Source organism: Trachemys scripta, chromosome 4, assembly GCF_013100865.1.
Source record: "Trachemys scripta elegans isolate TJP31775 chromosome 4, CAS_Tse_1.0, whole genome shotgun sequence".
Lineage (NCBI taxonomy): Eukaryota > Metazoa > Chordata > Testudines > Emydidae > Trachemys > Trachemys scripta.
This window is the reverse complement of record NC_048301.1, coordinates 71,244,884-71,268,063: the sequence shown is the minus strand read 5'-3', so window position 1 is coordinate 71,268,063 and position 23,180 is coordinate 71,244,884. Positions and strand designations below refer to the sequence as shown.

Below are 23,180 nucleotides of genomic sequence, written 5' to 3'. Positions count from 1 at the left end.
TAGCTAAATAAGTGGGGTTTTAGCCTTTTTTTCATTTGAAAACCCCTAAAAAAATTTGAATGGAGGTGCAGACCCCTTTGGAAATCTTAGATATAGTCTGTGGACCCCCGGCTGAAAACCATTGTTCAATGGTAATGACAACCTGTTGCAAACACCTTAGACATAGTCTGTGGACCCACAGGGGGCCGCGGGTTGAAAACCACTGAGCTAGATAATGTGTTGAAGGCTAAAATATATTGCTGTTCTATGCAGAGCTCAGCCTGAACAGAGGGCTGCTGCCCTCTGAAGATTCACTAGCCCTTTGCTAAACGTTTCCTGCAATAACGAGCATATTTTTCTGCAAACTTGTTTGATCTGAACTTTGCATTAATCAACAGCTCTCTCTCCCCTCTCTTCTCTTCCCCTATTTTTCATTCTCTCCCTTTCTCTTTGCTGCCATGGTCCTGCCTGCTTGGAATTGTGCAGGGAGGGATAAAGGATCTGTCTGGGACCAGTTAGAGGACGCTGCAATGGAAACCTTTTCTCTAAGTAATAATTTCTTCTTTCCACTTCTGTGTGTTTGCAGTAATATCTTTGCTCAGCACTCCTATGCATCATGGCCTGTCCTGTTCACTTCTGTGTGAGATGCACTATCCCATTGTGGGCAGTGTTAACTTTAGGAGGAAGGTGTTCACTCAAGGGACAGTTACGAGATTGCTTCTTATGTCTGAGGTTTGGGGGAGATGCTGTCAGAGTGCACTATAGATTAGGATAGGAGAGTGTCTTTTCTCTCTCTCTGTTGTGCTCTTGTTTGTAATTTTAAAAATGACCTTTTTTGCTGTGGGTTTATTTTGGCTTGGGGTGTCTTTATGGAATGGGAAGAAAGGAGTTGATCTTCCAATATCTGATTGGAATGAGAGCTTAGAACTCTTATTTAATATTGCCCAGGTAAGGAGCGCTCAACACTGTGGGACCAGTTACAGTTCTGGGAAGATGCTTTTCTGGATGCTGTGATGTTAGAGAGAGAAGGAATGGGAATGGACCAGGGACCTCAGGAAATGATCGACAGGTAAACTTATGAGAGTTCTTTGGCAGTGTCTTTTTTCCTCATTGTTTCACCTTGGGCTGAAGCAATCCCAGGGTATTCACAAGTTTTGATTTAATTATGTGTAATACATTTACTACTACAACTTAGTAGACATCATTGATATAATTAATTCTCTCCTGCACAGTCTCTCCCTTGTATGCTCTCCCCCCCACCCCCCCTTAATTTAAGGCCAGAACAAAGGTTTCTTTAAAGTTCAGGGTGACTTGACACTTCTTGTTAAATGAGGAATCCTAGAAGTGTAGGACCGGAATGAACCTCAATAGTCCAGTGGCTCTCAACCTTTCCAGACTACTGTACCTTTTCAGGAGTCTGATTTGTCTTGTGTACCCCTAAGTCACTTAAAAAGTACTTGCTTTACAAAACCAGACATAAAATTACAAAAGTATCACAGCACAGAATTACTGAAAAATTGCTTACGGTCTCATTTTTACCATATAATTGGAATATAAATATTGAACTTACATTTCAGTGTATAGTATATAGAGCAGTATAAAGAAGTAGTTGTCTGTATGAAATTTTAGTTTGTACTAACTTCGCTAGTGCTTTTCATGTAGCCTGTTGTAAAACCTAGGCAAACATCTAGATGAGTTGATGTACCTCCTGGAAGACCTCTCTGTACCCCTGGTTGAGAAGCACTGATCTAGTCCAGTCCCCTGCACTCAAGGCAGAACTATGTAATGACTAGATCATTCCTGACAGGTAGTTTTCTTACCTGTTCTTAAAAACCTCCAATGGTGGAAACTCCACAACCTCCCTAGGCTTCTTCCATCTTGTCTTCTGTTTTTTGCCCTATGTACCTTCTGGCTGCTTCACAGAGAGGCACCACCTTGGCCTCAGATTGTGGGGTTGAGGCCCGGCACCAAAGGCCTACTCGACGTTGGTGCATCCTTCAGCATTGTAATTGTCGTGGTGGCAGATCCCTTCATCGAGCTTGGTACTGACTCGGGTACTAATGCCTCTCCCGATACCTGGTTGGAGTGTCTGTCATTCAATTACTGCTGATGCCTATTCTCCAGTCCTCTTCAGCACCGGTGCCGCCCTGACATAGAGCTTCAGATGAGTCTGTTTGTTTGCCGTGTTGCGATTGGCTCCCCCATTGCCACCAGAGAACCTCCAGGAATTCTCAAGATCCAGGTCATGGCCATCCTCTCCCTCATCATTGGGTAGGCACCAGAGATTGCCCTCAGATCACCATCGGTACCAAGATTGGCATCTGTCTCACAGTCAGGACAGCAGCTACTGGCTACCAGTGTCTTATCTGTATGCCCAGTGGCCTCCTGCACCCCAGCCCCCTTTTGAGCCCCCTCATACATCCCGCACCCCTCCTCTGCCCCACTCCCTTGCCCTGAGCCCCTTCCTGCACACCGCAGCCCCTCCTACACCACGCACTCCCTCCTGCACCCCAGACCCCTGCCCTGGCCCTGCATACAATTTCCCCACCCAGATGTGGCCCTCAGCCCAAAAAGTTTGCCCATCCCTGCTCTACACCAATGGGCATTTGCTGACTGTGCCACCCATTAGAGCCACCCCACTTTTAATCTGTCACCCCGTCCTCCTATTTGTCTTGTATTCTCTCAGTCTTGCTTTTCTCAACTCGTCAAGTTCTGTTCTCCACTCTCAGGCCCTCACCTCACGAGCCAGTCAGCCACCCACACTTCACCACCAGTCTGTGGGCTGGAGGCCAAAACGGGGGCTATTTCGTGAGGTGGGGAATAAAAAGGAGCCACAAAGTTTGAAGAGCAGCTGTTTCACTAGTCAGGAGTGTGGGAGAAGTGAGGGCCCTAGGCCTGAAAAGTAACCACTTCCTGTACTGGCTCTATGCAGCTGCAGAACAAGGGGAAGCAATTCCAGAGGGGTTACTCTTGTACTGAGCTGACTGTTGCACAACTGTGACCATGTGATGGCCATCAAGCAGTTGCAGCTGGGAAAAATAGGAAATCATAGAATCACAGAAATTTAGGACCAGAAGGGACCTCGACAGGTCTTCTAGTTAAGTCCCTTCCACTGAGGCAGGTCTAAGTATTATCTCTAGACCATCCCTGGCAGGTGTTTGTCTAATCTGTTCTTAAAAACCTCCAATGACTGAGATTCCACAACCTCCCTAGGTAATTTGTTCCAGTGCTTATCTACCCTTACAGTTAGGAAGTTTTTCCTAAAGTTTAACCTAAATCTCCCTTGCTGCAATTTAAGCCTATTACTTCTTGTCCTGGATAAAGACAACAATTTATCACCCTCCTCTTTATCACAACCTTTTATGTAATTGAAGACTATTATTATGTCCTCCCTCAGTTTTCTCTTCTCCAGACTAAACAGACTCAAGTTTTTCAATCTTCCGTCGTAGATCTTATTTTCTAGACCTTTAATCATTTTTTTAGCTATCCTCTGGGCTTTCTTCAGTTTGTCTATATCTTTCCCGAGGTGTGTTGCCCTGACCTGGACGCAGTACTCCTGTTGAGACGTTAACAGTGCTGAGTAGAGTGGAAGAATTACCACTTGTGTCTTGCTTACAACACTCCTGCTAATACATCCCAAAATAATGTTTGCTTTCTTTGCAACAGTATTACATTATTGATTCATATTCAATTCACTGTACCTCTCTTCCTCAGCCCACCAGTCCTTTTCTGCAGTACTCCTTCGTAGGCAGTCATTTCCTATTTTATATTTGTGCAATTGATTGTTCCTTGCTGAGCGTTGTATTTTGCAGTTGCCCTTACTGAATTTCCTCCTGTTTGTTTCAGACCACTTCTCTGCTCTGTCAAGACCATTTTGAATTCTAATTCTGTCCTCCAAAGCACTTACCAAGCTAGGAGGGGTTGCATCATCTGCAAACTTTATAAATATACTCTCTGTGCCATTATCCAAATCATTTATAAAGATACTGAATAGAACCGGACCCAGGACAGATCCCTGTGGGACCACACTCAATATACTCTTCCAGCATGACTGTGAATCATTGACCTGTACAGAGTACGGTTTTCCAACCAATTTGCACCCACCTTATAGTAGCTTCGTCTAGGCTATGTTTCCCTAGTTTGCTTATGAGAAGATCATGTGAGACAGTGTCAAAAGCCTCACTGAAATCAAGATCTATCACATCAACTGCTCCCCCCTCTCTAGAAGGCTTGTTACCCTGTCAAAGATGATTATTAGGCTGGTTTGACATGTTTAGTTCTTGACAAATCCATGCTCACTGTTGTTTTGTCATTTTATTATCTTCTAAGTGCTTACAAATTTTTTGTTTATTTGCCCCAATATCTTTCCGGGTACTGAAGTTAAGCTGACTGGTCTATAATTCTCTGGCTTGTCCTTATTTTTCTTTTTATAGATTGGTACTATATTTGCCCTGTTCTCTTCTGTCCTCCATGAGTTCTCAAAGATAATCGCTAATGGCTCAGAGATTTCTTCATACAGTTCCTTAAGTATTCCAGGATGTATTTCATCAGGTCCCACTGACTTGATGACATCTAGCTTGTCTGAGGGCCTGTCTTCACATACAGCACTACAGTAGCGCCACTGTAGCGTTACTATGCCGATGGGAGATCTCTGCCTGTCGGCGTAGTTAATCCATCTTCCCGAGAGGTAATAGCTGGGTCAATGGAAGAAGCTCTCCCATCGACATAGCGGGGTTATGTTGTATAACTACGTTGCTCAGGGGTTTGGATTTTTCACACCCCTGAATGATGTAGTTAAACCAATATAGTTCTGTAGTGTAGACTTGGCCTAGGTAATTCTTAACTTGTTCTTTCCCTATTTTGGCCTCAGATACTACCTCATTTACACTGATGTTAGTCAGTCCAATTGCACTGACTAACTGCTTGTGTTGTTTTCTTTTATATTTAGCCTTCATAATTTGACCTAATTTCCAGTTTTTATATGACTCTCTTTTGAGTTTCAGGCTGTTGAAGATTTCCGGGTTAAGCCAGAGTGGTCTTTTACCATACTTTTTATCTTTTCTATTCATTAGGATTGTTTGCTCTTGTGCTCTTAATAATGTCCCTTTAAAAAACTGCCAACTCTCCTGAACTCTTTTTTTTACCTTTTAGGAACTTATCTTTTAGGATCTTTTTACCTTTTAGGATCTTATCTATCAATTCTTTGAGTTTGCTAAAGTCTGCCTTCTTGAAGTCCATAGTTTTTATTCTGCTGTTTTCCCTCCTACCATTCCTTAAAATCATGAACTCTATCATTTCTTGATCACTTTCACCCAAGCTGTCTTCCACCTTCAAATTTTGAACCAGTTCCTCCCTAATTGTCAGAATCAAATCTAGAACAGCCTCTCTCCTAGTCACTTTCTCTACCTTCTGTAATAAAAAGGTATCTCCAATGAATTCCAAGAACTTGTTTGATCTGTGCCCTGCTTTATTATTTTCCCAACGGATGTCTGGGTAGTTGAAATCTCCCAGCACCACCAAGTCCTGTGCTTTGGATGATTTTGTTAGTTGTTCAAAAAAAACCCTCATCCACCTCTTCTTACTGGTTAGGTGGTCTATAGTAGACCTCTATTATGACATCACCTTTGCTTTTTTACCCCTTTTATTCTTACCCAGAGACTTTCAAAAAGTCTGCCTCCCACCTTCTATCTTGACCTCAGTGCTAGTGTATATATCTTTGATAAAAGGAAACATCTCCCTTTTTCCCCTGCCCGTCCTTCCTGAACAAGCTGTATGCTTCTGTACCAATATTCTAGTCACATGAATTATCCCACCAACTCTTTGTGATGCCAGTTATGTCATAATTGTGATAATTCAGTAGTGTTTCTAGTTCTTCCTGTTTGTTCCTTATACTTCTTGCATTAGTATACAGACATCTAAGATGCTTGTTAGATTTTCCCTCTATATTCCCTCTTGTACCTCCTTGGATTGGCCCTGCAGATCATGAAGGGAACCTGCTTCCTGGGCCTGTTGGGGAAACAGATGATCCTCCTTTGAGTGATGCTCCCTATGAATATTCTATACGTGGGTATGCATGCACACCTAGTGCCCAAGTCCAGAAATCTTTTAGTAAGCAGTGTCCGTTGGTTCTCCTCATGCTACAACAAACAGAGTATAAAGGGCAGTGTGGACAAATGCCTCTCCAGTTCCCTTTTACCACTGCATGCCCTGAGTCGGAATCCTCTTTGATTTTCTTTTTCTTTGAACTTATGAATACAAAGTGTAAATAATTTTTAATAGTTTAGTAATTTAATGTTTTTAGTGGTGGGGAAAGAGATGATGACCCTTTTAATTGGTGATTGGAGCACCCTGCCGAGAACATTTCCTACTGGGAAATGTCCATTTACCACTCTGTGCTCTGATGATTCCTTTGCTTCTGTCTCCTATAGACAGTGCTTTGTCCCCCTTCACTGCTGCAGTGAGTTGGATGAAAGGCACCCCTGGCTCTGTTTCACAACTGGTTCTTTTCATAGGTACTTATCCCTGGGAGAACATGACCGAAAGCGCTTGGAGGATGACGAAGACCGCCTACTGGCTACACTACTGCACAACATGCTTGCCTACATGCTTATGATGAAGGTGATACTCTGCTCCTTCCCTTTTCTAGGCACAGGACATTCTATTTGTGGTGTTGTGTGGCCAGGTACAACTGTACGTGAAGGTGGGGTCATTTTCAGAGCAGTCACAAGAATTAAGCTGCACACACTCCTGACTGGTGTTAATGAGAATCAGGGAGCTAGATTGCTATATTACATCATGAATTTATCCTTAGTATTCATGCCTTAAATGGCCCTTTGTGACCCATGTTCACTTTAGCCACAGTGACATAGTGTGTAATTGGCACATGGTGTCCTGCTGGCCATTTTTAACAATGCTTCTATACTAAATGCTGTTGAATAGCAGTAACACCATTTAGTGACATTGTCTTCCACCCCCACCTCTCTAAATGTGGAAGAAAAATTGCATTCCCTTTCCTCATAGGAGGATTGCATGGGATACATGGTGATCCATCCCTGTGGTTTCTCTTTACTTGTCCTATTTATCAGCACCTATTCCAGTTTCTGAAGAGAACTTATCTGTTTAAACAGTAGCTTACTCTATTCCTTTGTCTGGAGAAATTGATGGCTGATAGAGCAAACAGTGAGTAAGGAGATCAGTTCTTCCATCGCCTTCGGCAATGTACACCAAGATATCTGGATATTTTGTCCGTGATTAGGGAAAGGTAAATAACCTGGTTCTATACTTGCTTCCTAGGTGAGCAAGAATGACATTAAGAAGAAGGTGCGTCGTTTGATGGGGAAATCACACATTGGATTGGTGCAGAGCCAGCAAATAAACGAGTTACTAGACAAAGTGGCTAACCTAGTGAGTAAAGAAAAAATTCATGACACCATATCTCTGCCCTTTCCTGGGAAGAGAGACAATAGAGGAACTAGTCCCCAATTCACTCCAGGACCTCTGGAGCTCTTGAGTAGCCAGGATATTGGCTTGTTTGACTTGAAATATTTTTAATTAAAATGCAAACTGATTTTCTGAGAAAATAAAACTTATCTGACAAGTCTGTTGTTATAAATATACTGTAGATATTTTATATATAGTGAGTCTGCAGGAATTACTAAATATGATAAATGTATATCTAAGGTTACAGGTGGTGTGATTTCAGGAATAGTATGCAATTACATAATTAAAAACTGTACCATAAGAATGCATGCACACAAGGTACACGTGGTCAGCATTGGCTTTCTCATTCCTGACTTACGTGCATCAATGTGCGATGTTAGCATACAACAGCTATATTGGGAGAAAATTATGTGTTATTTAAAAGATTAACAGTAACTTGATACCATAATGTTAACAGCAATCTATATTTTTCTGGTATTGATGGTTAATTTATGAACAAATTGGAGGGAATTCCTAAAAGAGGAGAGAGATGATCAGGGGACTGAAGGGATTGACTTTGGAGTAAAGATTAAGAGTAGTTATCTTGGTACTCGAATAACACGGTGACAGATGCAGTATAGGATTCTGAATAGGCTAGAATAGCTTGCCTAAACACTGCTAATTGGAAGGGGAAGGGCATAATTCTACAACTATTTGGTGTTTTAAAAATAAAAAATAATTAAGAGGAATTGTTCTGTGACGGATCCCCAAACTTTCAGAGTTTTAACTACTACTTAATAGTGGGGCCACTTCTTGAGCCAACTCCCAATCACACTCGGATTTGAAGTCACATACCAACTGACTACAACTACTGTAACAGCTTGCATGGAAAAGCTTTATGCAGACCCATACAATCAAATTAGTTCCCCCCTCCCAGTCAGTTCCTCCTACATCTCAAAATAAACATACACCTCCCATCCCACAGTGTCATGCAGTTCTCCTTTACTTTCAGATTCCATATTGAGTTTTCAGGGTGGAGAGTTTTCATCAGCTTCTATGAACTCAGCCTAGCATTCAAAATAAATTTCTCCTACAATCAGTTTTTTACAAATCTGTTTTCCACACACTCAAACAATTCCCAATGATTTCTCAACTCTTACATTATACCCCCAGTCAAAATCATTCCCTCGCATTAAAATTCACTTCTTTCTCTCCCTCCCCACATCAAAAAACAAAACAATCCAAAAAATCTATTGCTCCCTCAGGCTACCTGGCCTCTCATCTCCACCATCCTTTTCCAGGCTTCTTCATGCTTGCTGCTCCTCCCTCTCCCCCCCGTTTCCACACTTAGGCCCTGCCCTAATATCCTCCTTACCGCCTCCACCCTTCCCACAGCCCAGTTCCTGCTTCCTCTTTTTCCTTCCCCAAGCAGTCTCCCCACTTGTACTGCCTCTTCCTCTCCCATTTAGCAGGCCTGCTATGACTGCTGCCTTCTCCCACATCTCTCCACCTCCTTCGGCCCAGCTTCCCCAAAAAGTACCTCCTCAGCCTGGCTCCATATATGCAAAGCCTTATGTATTCTGCAGTAGAATGGGACCAGGTTCCATGGCAATGTTAATTTATTCCATTGCCATGAAATATCCTTCACTCCCATCCCCATACCTGCACACAAACACACACAACTATGGCACCTAATTGAAAATACTCATTGAATTGGTTGCTTGCGCGCGCGCTCTCTCTCTCTCTCTCTCTCTCTCAGCTTTCTAGCGGGTCCAGCTCTCTTCCCTGAGCCTTGGCTTTCACAATGTTCTAGGCTAGGCCACTGGACAACCTTCTAGTTCTATCCTCCTATGTGCCAGAGAAGTGGGGAGCTTAGATCCAACTTCAGTCTCCATATCTTCCTGGGACTCTGCTGCTGCATTATTCTACAGGAAACCTTGTTTGCCAGCCTACACTCTTGGCTCCAAAATGATGGACTCTAGTTGTGGCTCAATGAAGCAGTGCGGGGACCATGCACTGTACTCCAGTTATAACTGCTCCTTTTAGTGAAAGCTGTAAAACAAGAGGAAACTGCATGGTGGGGCAAGAAGGCAGGAAAACAAAAAGCAAAAAAAAAACCCCTAAAGAAAACAAAAAAAACCCAACAACCCTCTCTTTGGCTGCTGCAAAATTGTGACTGTTAAGTGGGTAGGGTGGGAAGGATTCCTGAATTTCATGACAGTCAGTGGCACCTATTGGGCTCCTTGTGGTGACAGTCTCTGTGGCTCCTGTTAGCTCTTTCTGTTGGCAGCTCCTGTGTTGGCATGCAGACAGTAGCTCTACTTAATGAGCAGAAGACTTTAATGACAGCTCCAGTTTATACTTGGAGGCATTTTGGCTGGAGCCATGCACAAGGAGCCCAGTAGGTGCCACTGACTGCCTGATGCCACCAGAGTCACTGGTGAGGGACAGCCAGAGCCAGCCCGCTGATGGTGGAGGGAAATGGGTCAATTGCCCAGGGACCTGGCGATTTAAAAGGGCCCGGGGAGGAGAGATTGTTATGTTGTTTTTTTATTTAAAATTTAAATTAAAAAAAAGAAATCCGGTTTCCTGCTGCTGCTCTGTGAGGCATGATTTCCCTTTACAAAAGTCATATTGACTCTTCCCCAACATATCCTGTTCATCTGTGTCTAGTAATTGTTCTTTACTGTTGTTTCAACCAAAATGTATTGAAGGGACCCATCCTACACTGTTCCCTGGACTAGATCAGTGGTTCTCAAACAGGATTATGTGTATTCCTGGGGGCACGCAGAGGTCTTCCAGGGGGTATATCAACTCATCTAGATATTTGCCTAGTTTTACCACAGGCTACATAAAAACACTAGCAAAGTCAGTACAAACTAAAATTTCATACAGACAAAATGAGAAAGTAAACAATTTTTCAGTAGTAGTGTGCTGTGACATTTATTTATTTTTATGTCTGATTTTGTAAGCAAGTAGTTTTTAAGAGAGGTGAAACTTGGGGGTACGCAAGACAAATCAGACTCCTGAAAGTAGTCTGGAATGGTTGAGAACCATTGGACTACATGACCTTTTCTTCACTAGGAAAATGGAAAAGCATTCTTAACTTGAGTTAACTTAGGCCTGATCTACACTTAAAAATGAGATTGACCTAACTATGACCGTTAGCGGTGACCCTGAGCACCGAATTCTTCTGTTGACCTAGCCACTGCCTCTTAGAGAAATGAATTAACTACATGATGGAAAAACTCCTTCCGTCAATGTAGGAAGCATCTATACTACAGCCGCACAGTTACAGTGCCATAACTTTGTTGCTGTAGTGTGGACATGCCCTAGCTCAAGGTAAAATCCTAGTGAAGATGAGGCAGGTTGTAGTTTTCATCTGAGTTAGTAGGTTGAGTTAAAGAATGCAAAGTAAACTTGAGTTATAACTTGTTGCCCCTAACTCGAGTTCCATCCGTGCATAAAACTTGAGTATTTGAGTGGTAGTGGTGCTTTTAACTGAAGTTGGTTGGCCCATCAGAGTATATGCTAATGTTCAAGTTAGCACAACTTATCAGCTCCTAACATGACCACTGTAGGTGGACATAGTGCTGCTAGTCGTCCAGTGCCTTCCTACAATTCCTCTGTGTACCCTGAAAAGACAAGGGAAGTTCTTTTACAATTCATTGGGAAAGAATTCACAAGCAGGTCAACTTACTGCAATGGAAAGAACCGCAGGATGTGCCCCCAGAAGTCTTAGCACCACACGAGAGAGTGTAGTACTACTGTGAATGCAGCAGGACGAGTGTTGATTTGCAGAGTAGCGGTTCTTGCTTAAGCTACCCTATCTTGAGAAGTGATCATTTGAGTTACAAACACTTATCCTGGTTAAGACACAGCAGATGTAACCTACTAGATATTTTATAAAATCACAGAAATTAGAGGTGGTAGTTTATTAATTACGAGTCTTCCTTTTCCATAGGGCGTCCGAGAGCTGTCTGTCCGGCCCAGCGGCAGCAGACACATCAAGAAGCAGACGTTTGTAGTTCATGCCGGGACAGATACAACAGGAGACATCTTCTTCATGGAGGTAAGGACAAGAATAAATGATAACACAGTAATAATGCTAGATGTATGATGTGAGGATTCCTATCTAAAACTCTTTATATCCTCAGGTGTGTGATGATTGCATTGTGCTGAGAAGTAACATTGGAACTGTGTACGAACGGTGGTGGTATGAGAAACTCATCAACATGACATACTGTCCTAAAACAAAAGTGCTGTGTCTCTGGAGGAGGAACGGCCAGGAGACACAGCTGAATAAGTTCTACACCAAGAAGGTATATGTGTTATTTCACCCTTTAGTTCCTAAAGGAAGGGTGAGGGCAATGAATCCTCAGTGATGATTACTGAATTGCAGTATCTGTTTAGCAGAACTGATGTTTGATGTAGACATTGAACTCCAAGAAAGCTAAAGATTTGTAACTACAAGTAATATATTTAAGGGCTATAGCATCGTATTATGTGCATAATTCTTTACTAAGCAATTAAAGAGAGACCCCTGTCCCCAAAATCTTACTCTCTACATGAAATAAGATTGGGAGACGATAACACAGGAAGGGCATAGGGTGGAGAGACCATAATGACAATTTGCTAATACAGTAACTTGGGAAGCTAACGTGCATATCTTGCGGCTCATGTATTTCTTAAAATCATGGTATCAGATTATAGATGCATTATACATCCTTGAAGTAATGCCTAAGAAGGGACTTAGAAGAGGAGAGTCAGGAGGTGTGGCAGTAATGAAATCACTATAAACTATGACAGGAAAAGCTATGTGGTTACGAACAAGTATTTTTGAGGGTTGTGATTGCTGGAAGCTGGGGAAGGAGAAAAGAATGGGTTTACTCTGAGGCCCAGCCTGCACTAGGAAACTGACTTGTTGCTGATACTGATTGTCAGTAAGTGGTTCCCCCCTGGAATGGGTATTGAAAATGGTTTAACTGCTAGTGTAGATTTTTTTTTTTTTTTTTACCATCATTATTTTACTGTCCTAAAGTGCAATTTCAACTTGGTTCCACTGTGCTTTCTCTAACAGGCAATGATGACTGTCAGCAAAAGGTCAATTCCTTACTATTAACTTGGGCCTAGTGGGCTTAGAGTGGGTTAGTTGTAAATGGAAGTTGTGACCTCACATAGGCCTCTGATTTCAAAATTGTAAAATGCACCTTTTTTGTCTGAAATTTTAGAGCAGGCTCACTCTTGCAGTGTAATAAAATAATAATTAAAGTTTGCTTTAATTGAGGTGATCAGTAATAGCTGTGTTTAATATTTTAAAATGTAGAGGAAAGAAAGTACATTGTTGAAGGGCACAATTGCTGGGTTATTAATAGCAGTAGCTCAGTGTATTCTCTTAAACTAAAAAGTTTTTGCTTTTAAGTCTTCTTTAAAACACTGCGACACTTTGGAGAAGGGGAAATTATACTTGGAGGAGAATTCAGTTGCACACCAACTAGTTATTGAGGGACAGATCTGATAAAGACAAGGGGGATAGGGAAGCAGATGCAGCATTAACTTCTCTGTGCCAACAGTTCAGCGTCTTAGATTGCTGGAGAGAATTGCCCTCAGGGGAAAGAGATGACACGTTTTATTCACACCTTCATCAATTCTATTCTAGAATAGATTTAATGTTAATCTCTAAATCTTTAATGAAACAGCCAAGATCTGCAGAAATTGGCATTATTTACATTGTGAAATCATGCACCAGTGGAAGTAATATTTGATAGCTGAGATGGGTCCCTAAGATTACTTTTTTGGAAAATGAACTGCTTGCTTCTCCAAGACACAGTTTGCATTAATTAAAGAGGACATTGTAAAATACTTTCAAATAAATTATACAGATAATACAAAAAGAGGCAGCCTCTGGGAAGCAGGTAAAGCACTATTTAGGGGTCAATTGAAAAGCAGAGACACTCAGTTGAAAAAAGAAAGACCTCAAGAAAAAATAGAGCTAGAACAGGAGATAAAAAGGTTACAAGACATTCATAAAAACACAAGTTCAAAAATTTATATCAACAATTAACTAATTTTAGGGGGAAATTGGATATGTTGATGACAGATGCCACTGCAAAAGACTAAGGTATAAAAGGAGATGTTTTATGAGAGAGGAAATAAGTGATAAACTATAGGCTCAAAAGCCTAAAGGTGTTCGAGGACAGTGTATTATTCCACCAATTAAGAACAGTCAGCAAGATAGTTATATACTCTGCTTATTATAAAAATCTCCATACCTCAGATACTCCAAGCTCTGAAGTTATTCAAAAATATCTGGAAGTAGCAGGCTTGCCAAAAATAAGCAAAATTGATACGGAACTTTAGATAAATAATAGAAGACGACATTCTAGAGGCAATAGCAAATATAAAAAATGGTAAATGTCCGGCACTTCATGGTCTTCCAGCTGAAGTGTACAAGGTATTTAAGGAGGTATTAGTGGATCTTCTGAAAGGTATCTTCAATGCTATTCTGTTAGGGGAGGAACTTCCATAACCTATGAAAGAAGCTACTGTGGTTGTTCTCCCTAAAGATAGAAAAGACCTTAGCACAGGAGCTGTGGCACAGGAGCCAGAAAATGGGAGAGTTTGGGGAAGAGTATATGTGTGGAGTTTTTGGGGGTGTTTTTTTTCCCCCTTTTTGACAAGAGCTTTGGCGGGAAGGTTATGATGGCTACTGAGGCAGCAGTGGTAATGATCCAAAGAATGGGAAAGACAAGATGACTGGTTGTGGAAGCTGTGAGATGTACATTATTTTGGAGAGGGTACCTGAAAGGTGCTTTGTTTGTATGAAGTTCTGCCTAATAGATCTGATGGAAGAGAAGAACTGAGGTTTGAAGATGCAGCTAGAAACTATGGCTGAGTTTCAGAGAGGAATTGAGCGGATGATGGAGGGAAGAAGAGAGGAGGTGGAAGGAAAACCTCAAGATTTACAAATGCAAGCTGGACCAGAGAACTGTGAGGGTAGACTGCTGGGTGAGGGAAGTAGAAGTGGAAGCATGTGACTGAGAACAAGGCAGAAGAACAGATCAACTAACGATGGAGAAATAAAACTGAGGAACAAGTTTGCTGAATTGGAAAATGATGGGGAGAGTCTGGCAGTAACAGAAGATGGGAGAGCAAGGAAGAAAAGAACAGCTAGAAGAAGGGAAGAGATAATGGATATAACCCTAGTTTGGAGCCCCAGAAGGATAGAGGATGACTTGCAGAAAATTGCAAGTAAGAACAGAAGAGGTAAGGCTGGAGACTCGCACCAACACCAAGAAGAGTTAGGTCTGTGTGGTTGGGGACGATCTACTAAGAAGAACACACAGGCCTATCACCAGAGCTAATCCAGAGAACAGAAGGTGTGCTGTCTGCTAGGAACTAAGATATAGCATGTGGACCTGAGGCTGAAGAGGATCCTAATGGGAGAAGGAAAGAATCCATGGACTTTCTTTTGCATGGGAACAAATGCTGCTGTTAGATTCTCACTGGAATGTATCAAGAAAGATTACACCAAGCTGGGGAAAACACCTTAAAGAAACATGATCAAGTGATCTTCGGTGGATTCTTCCTGTCCCTAAAGGAGAAGTGCAAAGACGAGACAAAATTATGGTGATTGACAAATGGCTACAAGGAGGGCTTCGACAGTCCTGGGAGGCATTAATGCACAGAGGATGTTCTCATGGGATGGACTCCACCTGAGTAGGAGGAAAATAGACTTCTGGGATGGCAGCTGGCATAACTGATTAAAAGAGCTTTAAACTAGGAAGTCAAGGGAGACGGTTGGGTGCTACTCAGGTAATCGCCATGTCTGATTCTAATACGGGGCGGGAGGAAAATCAAGTAAAAGAGGATACAGCAATGGAGAAAGGAACAACGGGGAAGGAGAATGGACATTATGATAGTACCACTGATATTAACAGAAAGGCAGGCAATACTAGCAGTAAAATGATTGTACCTAATCAGGTGAGGAATCTGGGTAAAGCCAAGCAGAAACAACTAACATGTCTGTACACCAATGCAAGGAGCCTGATGGTAAAATGAAGAAACTAGAACTACTGGTGCAGGAAGTGAAACCAGATATTATAGGGATAACAGATATATGGTGGAATAGTAGTCATGACTAGAATATAGGTATTGAAGGGTAGGTGCTTTTCAGGAAAACAGAAATAAAGGGAAAGGTAGTGGAGTAGCAGTATATATTAATGAAGGGGTTAACTAAAGAAATTGAATGTGATGGAATGAATAACATGGCATCTGTTGGGATCAAAATCACTTTGGGGAGGAAAGGTAATAAAGGCTTCACTGGGATAGTGCTTGGGGTCTGCTGCAGACCTCCAGGATCTGATTTGATTATGGATAAAGACCTCTAACAGTTTTAATGATATCAATATTACAGGGAGTTGTGTGATTATAGGAGACTTTAATTTCCTAGATATATTGGAAGACAAGTGCTACTAATAATGGTAAGGGCAAGAATATTCCTGGGTATGATAGCCAACAGATTTCTTCACCAAATAGTCACTGAACCAACAAGATGTGATGCCATTTTAGATTTAGATTGATAAATAGCAAGAACCTCATGGAGGAACTGGTTGTAGAGGACAACCTTGGCGCAAGCGATCATGAGCTAATTCAGTGTAAACTAAATGGAAGCATAAACAAAAATAGGTGTGCAACTAGGGTCCTTAATTTCAAAAGGGCAGACTTTAAAAAATTAAGTGAATTAGGGAAGTAGACTGGACTGAAGAACTCAATAATCTGAATGTGGAAGAGGCTTGGAATTACTTTAAATCAAAGTTGCGGAAACTATCGGAAGCCTGCATCCCAAGCAAATGCAAAATATTCATAGTGAAAGGTTGCAGGCCAAACTGGATGAACAAGCATTTCAAACAGGTTATTAAGAGAAAGAAGAAAGCCTACAAGGAATGGAAGAACAGACTGATCAACAAGGAAGGCTACCGCTTGGTGATTAGAAAGTGTAGGGGAAAAGTGAGAACTGTCAAACATCAAGCAGAGTGGGATGTTGCAAAGAAAATTAAAACTAATAGTAAAAGTTCTTTATCCATATAAAAAAAAGAACACAAGGAAGGAAGAAGTGGGACCATGAAGCACTGAGAATGGGGTAGAGATTAAAGATTATCTAGGTATGGTCCAAAACCTAAACAAATACTTTGTCTCCATTTTTAATAAGAGTAATGAAAATCTTAGGGGCTGTGACTAATAGGAACATGGATATGGAAGAAGAAATTACTACATCCGAGGTGGAAACCAAACTCAAACTGCTTAATGGGACCAAATCAGGGGGCCCGGATAAACTCAATCCAAGAATATTAAAGAAATTGGCACATGAAATTGCAAGCTCAGTAGCAAGGATTTTTAATAAATCCATCAACCTGATTTTTTTCTTTGAGAAGATAACTAATTTTCTCAACAAGGAAATGCAGTAGATCTAATCTATCTGGATTTCAGTAAACCATTTGATACAGTTCCACATGGCAAATTATTAGTTAAATTGGAGAAGATGGGGATTAATAAAAGAATTAAACAGTGGGTAAGGAACTGGTTAAAGGGGAGACTTCAGCGGGTCATGCTGAATGGTGAACTGTTGGGCTAGAGAGAGGTTACTAGTGGAGTTCCTCAAGGATCGGTCTTGGGACCAATCTTCTTGAACATTAATGGCCTTGACACAAAAAGTAGAAGTGTACTAATAAAATCTGCAGACAACACAAAGTTGGGAGGTATTGCCAATACAGAGTAGGACCAGAATATCACATAAGATTTGGATGACATTGAACAATGGAGCAATAGAAATGGGATGAAGTTTAATAGTGCGAAGTGCCTTTAGGGACTAATGACAAGAATTTTTGCTATAAGCTGGGAATGTATCAGTTGGTAGTGACAGAGGAGGAGAAAGACCTAGGTGTATCAGTCGATTACAGGATGACTATGAGATGCCAATGTGATGCGCCTCTGAAAAAGGCTAATGCAATCCTAGGATGCATCAGGCAAGGAATTTCCAATAGAGTTAGAGGAAGTGTTATACAAGGCACTGGTCAGACCTCATCTGGAATACTGTGTGCAATTCTGGAACAGATGCAGAGAAGGGCTACTAGGAGGATCAGAGGAATGGAGAACCTACCTTATGAGAGGAAACTTTAAGGAGCTTGGCTTGTTTAGCCTAACAAAATGAAGGCTGAGGGAGATATGGTTGCTCTCTATAAATACATCAGAGGGATAAACGCGAGGGGGAAGAGGAGTTATTTAAATTAAGGGTCAATGTTGGCACAAGAACAAATGCATATAAACTGGCCATCAATAAGTTTAGGTTTGAAATTAGATGAAGGTTTCTAGTTCTGGAACAGCATTCCCAGGGGAGTAGTGGGGGCAAAAAACCTAACTTGTTTCAAGACTGAATTTGATAAATTTATGGAGGGGAATGGATGATTAGGTTGCCTACAACACTGTGATACATGGCCCATCCACGATTACTATTAGCAAATATCTCCAGTGGCTGGAGATAGGACACTAGATGAGGAGGCCTCTGAGTTACTACAGAGAATTCTTTCCCAGGTGTCTGGCTGGTGGGTCTCGCCCATATGCTCAGGAAGGAATTTTCCCCCAGGTCAGATTGGCAGAAACCTTGGTGGGGCTTTGTCTTCCTCTGCAGCATGGAGCACAGGTCACTTGCTGGCTTAAACTAGAGTAAATGGTGGATTCTGTGGACCTGGATAGACGAATTACCCCAGAGGAATGGTATTTGATCTGGACAAGTGGACCAGCAATCTGCTTGTAGCAGAACAAAAGAAAATTTCTTTAAGATATTGTTTCAATGGTAACTCAGAGTTGAGAGAGAGAGAAAATGGGGATAAATGTTGCAGAAATTGTGGGTAGAGAGGAGATTATGGAGGACATGTCCAGTCATTAGAAAGTATTGGGATGCAGTCTGTAATCAAATATCACAAATTGTTGGATATTTATTACCAAATGATCCTTTGGTAATCCTCCTAGGACTTCCTCATGGAAATGATCATACAAGAGGAAAGGACTTGACTTTTTTGTAGAGACTTAGAACATAGGCTTTAAGGCCAGAAGGAACCACCAGATCATCTGATCTCCTGTACATCACGGACCACCACCACCACCCAACATCCACACACTAAACCCCACAGTCAATGCTGTTGAGCTGCTTTGTGCTCTCCAGTGATGCGGTAGTGCTAGTGTATGGTGTGAAAACATGTTATCTAACTCTTCTCTTACAGTGTCGGGAATTGTATTATTGTGTAAAAGACAGTATGGAGCGAGCAGCAGCAAGACAGCAAAGTATTAAACCAGGTAAGAGCTGTGGACAGGATTTGGCAGGTACTGTATGATCAACCAACCTCTTTAATGCAGTGTAGTTGTAGCCATGTCGATCCCAAGACATTAGAGGGACAAGGTGGGTGCGGTAATATTTTTTATTGGACCAGCAGAAGATTTTACCTCACCCACCTTGTCTCTCCAACCTCTTTAATGATGGTTTGTGTGAATGTAGTGCTTTTTATTCAGTGATCTCAAAGTTCTGTTTTCTCCTTTATCTATGCATATATGGCAGGTTGTGGTGGAGGAGATGATGATGGTGATGATGATGATGATTTATTATTAGCTGGTATAGTCCTCACCAAAAATCATACATTTCTGAAATCAAGTCACCCCTTCAGGGGTCTGATTTACCAATACAATGATAATTCCAAAATAATACTACACGAGATGAAACCTCACTCTAGCGCTCTCCTTAGATTTGGCTGGTGATACCTTTCCTTCCATCAGGACCTATTTGTTCCATGCCCTGGCTCTCTGAAAGGGTTACTCCCACCTCCATTATATTCAGGGTGAAGTCTAATGAACCCCACTTGTCCCAGTGAATCCGCAGTGATTAACCCTGTAGCTCCCTGCAGAGTTCTAACACTTAGGGCTTGTGTGCATGGGAAAGTTATACTAGTGTAACTAAGGTCTGCATTTAAATCAATGGAGTTTACCAGTATAACCCATTGTTTGGACACTCTTAGGGTATGTCTACACTACGGGATCACTCCGAATTTACAGAATTCGATTTTTGGCAACCGATTGTATAAAGTCGAGTGCATGCGGCCACACTAAGCACATTAATTCGACGGTGTGCATCCATGTACCGAGGCTAGCGTCGACTTCCGGAACGTTGCACTGTGGGTAGCAATCCCATAGTTCCTGCAGTCTCCCCCGCCCATTGGAATTCTGGGTTGAGATCCCAATGCCTGATGGGGCCAAAAATTTGTCGCGGGTGGTTATGGGTAAATGTCGTCAGTCGATCCTCCCTCCGTGAAAGCAACGTCAGACAATCATTTCACGCCCTTTTCCCTGGATTGCCTGGGCAGATGCCATAGCACGGCAACCATGGGGCCCGTTCAGCCTTTTTTCACTGTCACCGTATGCCTACTGGATGCTGCTGACAGACGCGGTACTGCAGCACTACACAGCAGCATCTCCTTGCCTTTGCAAGTTAGCAAAGACGGTTACCAGCCATACTGTACTGTCTGCTGCTGTCATGGGTGCTCCTGGCTGGCCTCGGTGAGGTCGGTCGGGGGCGCCTGGACAAAAATGGGAATGACTCCCCAGGTCATTCTCTTCTTTAAGTTTTGTCTAATGGAGAGTCAGTCCTGCCTAGAATATCAGGCAAGCCTACTAAAGAACCAAAGAGGCAAACGGCCGCTCCGGGTCAGAGCCGCAGACATCCCACAGAAATGATGAGCTGCATGCCATTCTAGGGGTTGCCCCTACAACAACCCCACCCATTGCTTCCCTCTTCCCCCACCCCTCCCGGGCTACCTTGGCAGTTATCCCCCCATTTGTGTGATGAAGTAATAAAGAATGCATGAATTTGAAACAACACTGACTTTATTGCCTCTGCAAGCAGAGATCAAAGGGGGAGGGGAGGGCGGTTGGCTTACAGCGAAGTCAAGTGAACCACCATTCTGCACTTGCTCAGCCTATAGCTGAAAATGGGAATCTGTGATAAGCACTGGGATAGAAGCACAGGCAGGACTGAATCTCCATTTGTGTGTGGGCCTTTGGTTGACACTGGTAAAATACAAAATGTCCCAGGATATGTATGTTGGGGGACAGTTCTAAACGGCAGCTTTATTTTTCTATTTGCAGCAAAATGTAGAGGTCTAAGTATCTGATTGTGAGCCCTGGGAGCAAGGGGTAGGTTGGGGTAGGTGCGACCACGCGGTGCTGCCGACTGGGAGAGCAGCCTGAGGCAGAAGCCTCCAGCTGGCATGATATTCAGGCAGGACTGAATCTCCATTACACAAAACTTAAAGAAGAGAATGACCTGGAGTCATTCCCTTTTTTGTCCAGGCGCCCCCGACCGACCTCACCATGGCCAGCCAGGAGCACCCATGTCTGCCCAGGCGCTCCTGACCGACCTCACCGAGGCCAGCCAGGAGCACCCATGGGACGACGATGACGGTTACCAGTCATACTGCACCGTCTGTCATCCGCAAAGCAAGGGGGTGCTGCTGTGTAGTGCTGCAGCACCGCATCTGCCAGCAGCATCCAGTAGACATACAGTGACAGTGAAAAAAGGCGAGAAACAATTTTTTTCCCTTTGCTTTCACAGAGGGAGGGAGGGTGGGGGGCCTGATGACATATACCCTGAACCACCTGCGACAATGTTTTTGACCCTTCAGGCATTGGGAGCTCAACCCAGAATTCAGATTGTTTTCGGAGAGTGCGGGAACTGTGGGATAGCTACAGTCGTCAGTCGCCCCTCCCTCCGTGAGCGTCCATTTGATTCTTTGGCTTTCTGGTACGCTTGTCTCAGCTCCTTAAGTTTCACGCAGCACTGTGTTGAGTCCCTGTTGTAGCCTCTGTCCATCATGGCCTTGGAGATTTTTTCAAATGTTTTGGCATTTCATCTTTTGGAACGGAATTCTGATAGAACAGATTAATCTCCCCGTACAGAGATCAGATTCAGTATCTCCCGTATGGTCCATGCTGGAGCTCTTTTTTGATTCTGGCTGTGCTGATGAGCTCTGCATGGTCATTTGTGCTGATCAGCGCTCCACGCTGGGCAAACAGGAAATGAAATTCAAAAGTTCACGGGGCTTTTCCTGTCTACCTGGCCAGTGCATCCGAGTTCAGATTGCTGTCCAGAGTGGTCACAATGGTGCACTGTGGGATAGCTCCCGGGGGCCAATACTGTCGAATTGCGGCCACACTAACCCTAATTTGAAATGGCAATGTCGATTTTGGTGCTACTCCCCTCGTCGGGGAGGAGTACAGAAATCGATTTTAAGAGCCCTTTATGTCGAAGTAAATGGCTTCGTTGTGTGGACGGGTGCAGGGTTAATTCGATTTAATGCTGCTAAATTCGAACTAAACTCATAGTGTAGACCAGGCCTTAGTCCCATATAAGAGGGGCTTTTTCTGTTTAGTTTGTCACTTTGCAAGGGATTAAAGTAAACCAAAAAACCTATTTTATACTGGAATAAGTGTGTCCACGTGGGGATTTAAACCAATATAACGATACCAGTACAACTGGTAAAACATTCTCATGTGGACAAGTACTAACAGAATGGGAAAAAGGACGATCCTGCCACTGTTGCAGCTGGCAAACTAGCAAACCCCTTTTAAAGTGTGTATATGGCCAGAAATGTGATTGTTATTCTTACACACAAAGCTAGTATGTTGAGTGTGTTCAGTGTTAACGGCTTACTTGGATGATAAAAATAATGTTACTGTTTACTCTTGGTAGTACTGCAGAGTAATCCAGCTTGGGGAGCTGGATTTGGAGTCTACTCTGGCTCGTGTATGATCATCAACCTAATTGTGGTCTTGTCAACATGGGGAAGTTATACCAGTGTAAGGGAGGTAGGGTGTGAATTTAAACCAATCTAGTTAGACTGGTATAACTACCCATGTGGACACTCTTATTCCAGTAGAAGAGGGCCTTTTTTTCAGTTTAATTTATGTCACTTTGGAAGTGTTTAAAGTAAGCCAAAAAGAAGCCACTCTTACTATGGAATAAGTGTATCCACACGGGGGATTTATACCAATATAACTATAGCTGTTTAACTCTACCAGTATAATTATACTAGTATAACTGGAAAAAAGCTCCACAGAGACAAGTCCCAACTTCCAGTTGTAGGGCCAAGTATTGCCCACATGTTTCACTTGAACCACCTTGTTGAAAACATAGAGAAAGTGTGACCCTATGAGCCCCTCAGTGCCCACTTGCAAAGAGTTCAATATCATATAACAGCAACTTCTATTAAACCTGACAAACTTACTTCATCTAACGCATTACAGTGACAATATTTATCTGTAAAGAATATTTTGTAAGATATCAGTTGAAAGCCAGTGACATACTGGTCGTTAATATCACTGTGAAAGGTGTGTATTAACACTGTATGAGGAATTGCGCATATTTTTGATACTGTGCTTTGAAGTCTGTAATCAAAGAGAGAAACAGTTTTTTTTTTTTTTTTCCAAGACAAGAGGGAGGACCGTTATCTCCCTGTCCCTAATGTAAATTGAGCATGGTGATGGCAGAGACAATGGACAGTTCATTTGCATCTGAGATAAACAGGAGGAGCAGGTTAGGGAGGATGTGAAATCAGCATGGGAAGTCACTGGAGTCTGAACCCCAGGGGTCCATCCTGACTCTGGTGACAAAGACAATAAATTCTGGGGAATATAAGGAGAAGCAAAAAGACGTTTTGATTATCACTGAGGGAACAAAG

At 42.5% G+C, this 23,180-nt stretch overlaps 1 protein-coding gene across 30 annotated transcripts in view; it reads left to right on the top strand.

Moving 5' to 3' along the window:
* Nucleotides 1–23,180, top strand: part of MADD (MAP kinase activating death domain) — a 112,108-nt gene that overhangs the window by 72,215 nt on the left and 16,713 nt on the right. For 20 of the 30 annotated variants that reach the window (XM_034769451.1, XM_034769471.1, XM_034769467.1 and 17 more), the window contains 7 exons: nt 466–528; nt 928–1,048; nt 6,492–6,597; nt 7,273–7,383; nt 11,363–11,470; nt 11,556–11,720; nt 18,678–18,750. In XM_034769451.1, the coding sequence (XP_034625342.1) occupies nt 466–528; nt 928–1,048; nt 6,492–6,597; nt 7,273–7,383; nt 11,363–11,470; nt 11,556–11,720; nt 18,678–18,750 (747 nt within the window). The remainder of the gene's footprint in view (nt 1–465; nt 529–927; nt 1,049–6,491; nt 6,598–7,272; nt 7,384–11,362; nt 11,471–11,555; nt 11,721–18,677; nt 18,751–23,180) is intronic. The other 10 variants (XM_034769474.1, XM_034769469.1, XM_034769468.1 and 7 more) reach the window with 1 other exon arrangement.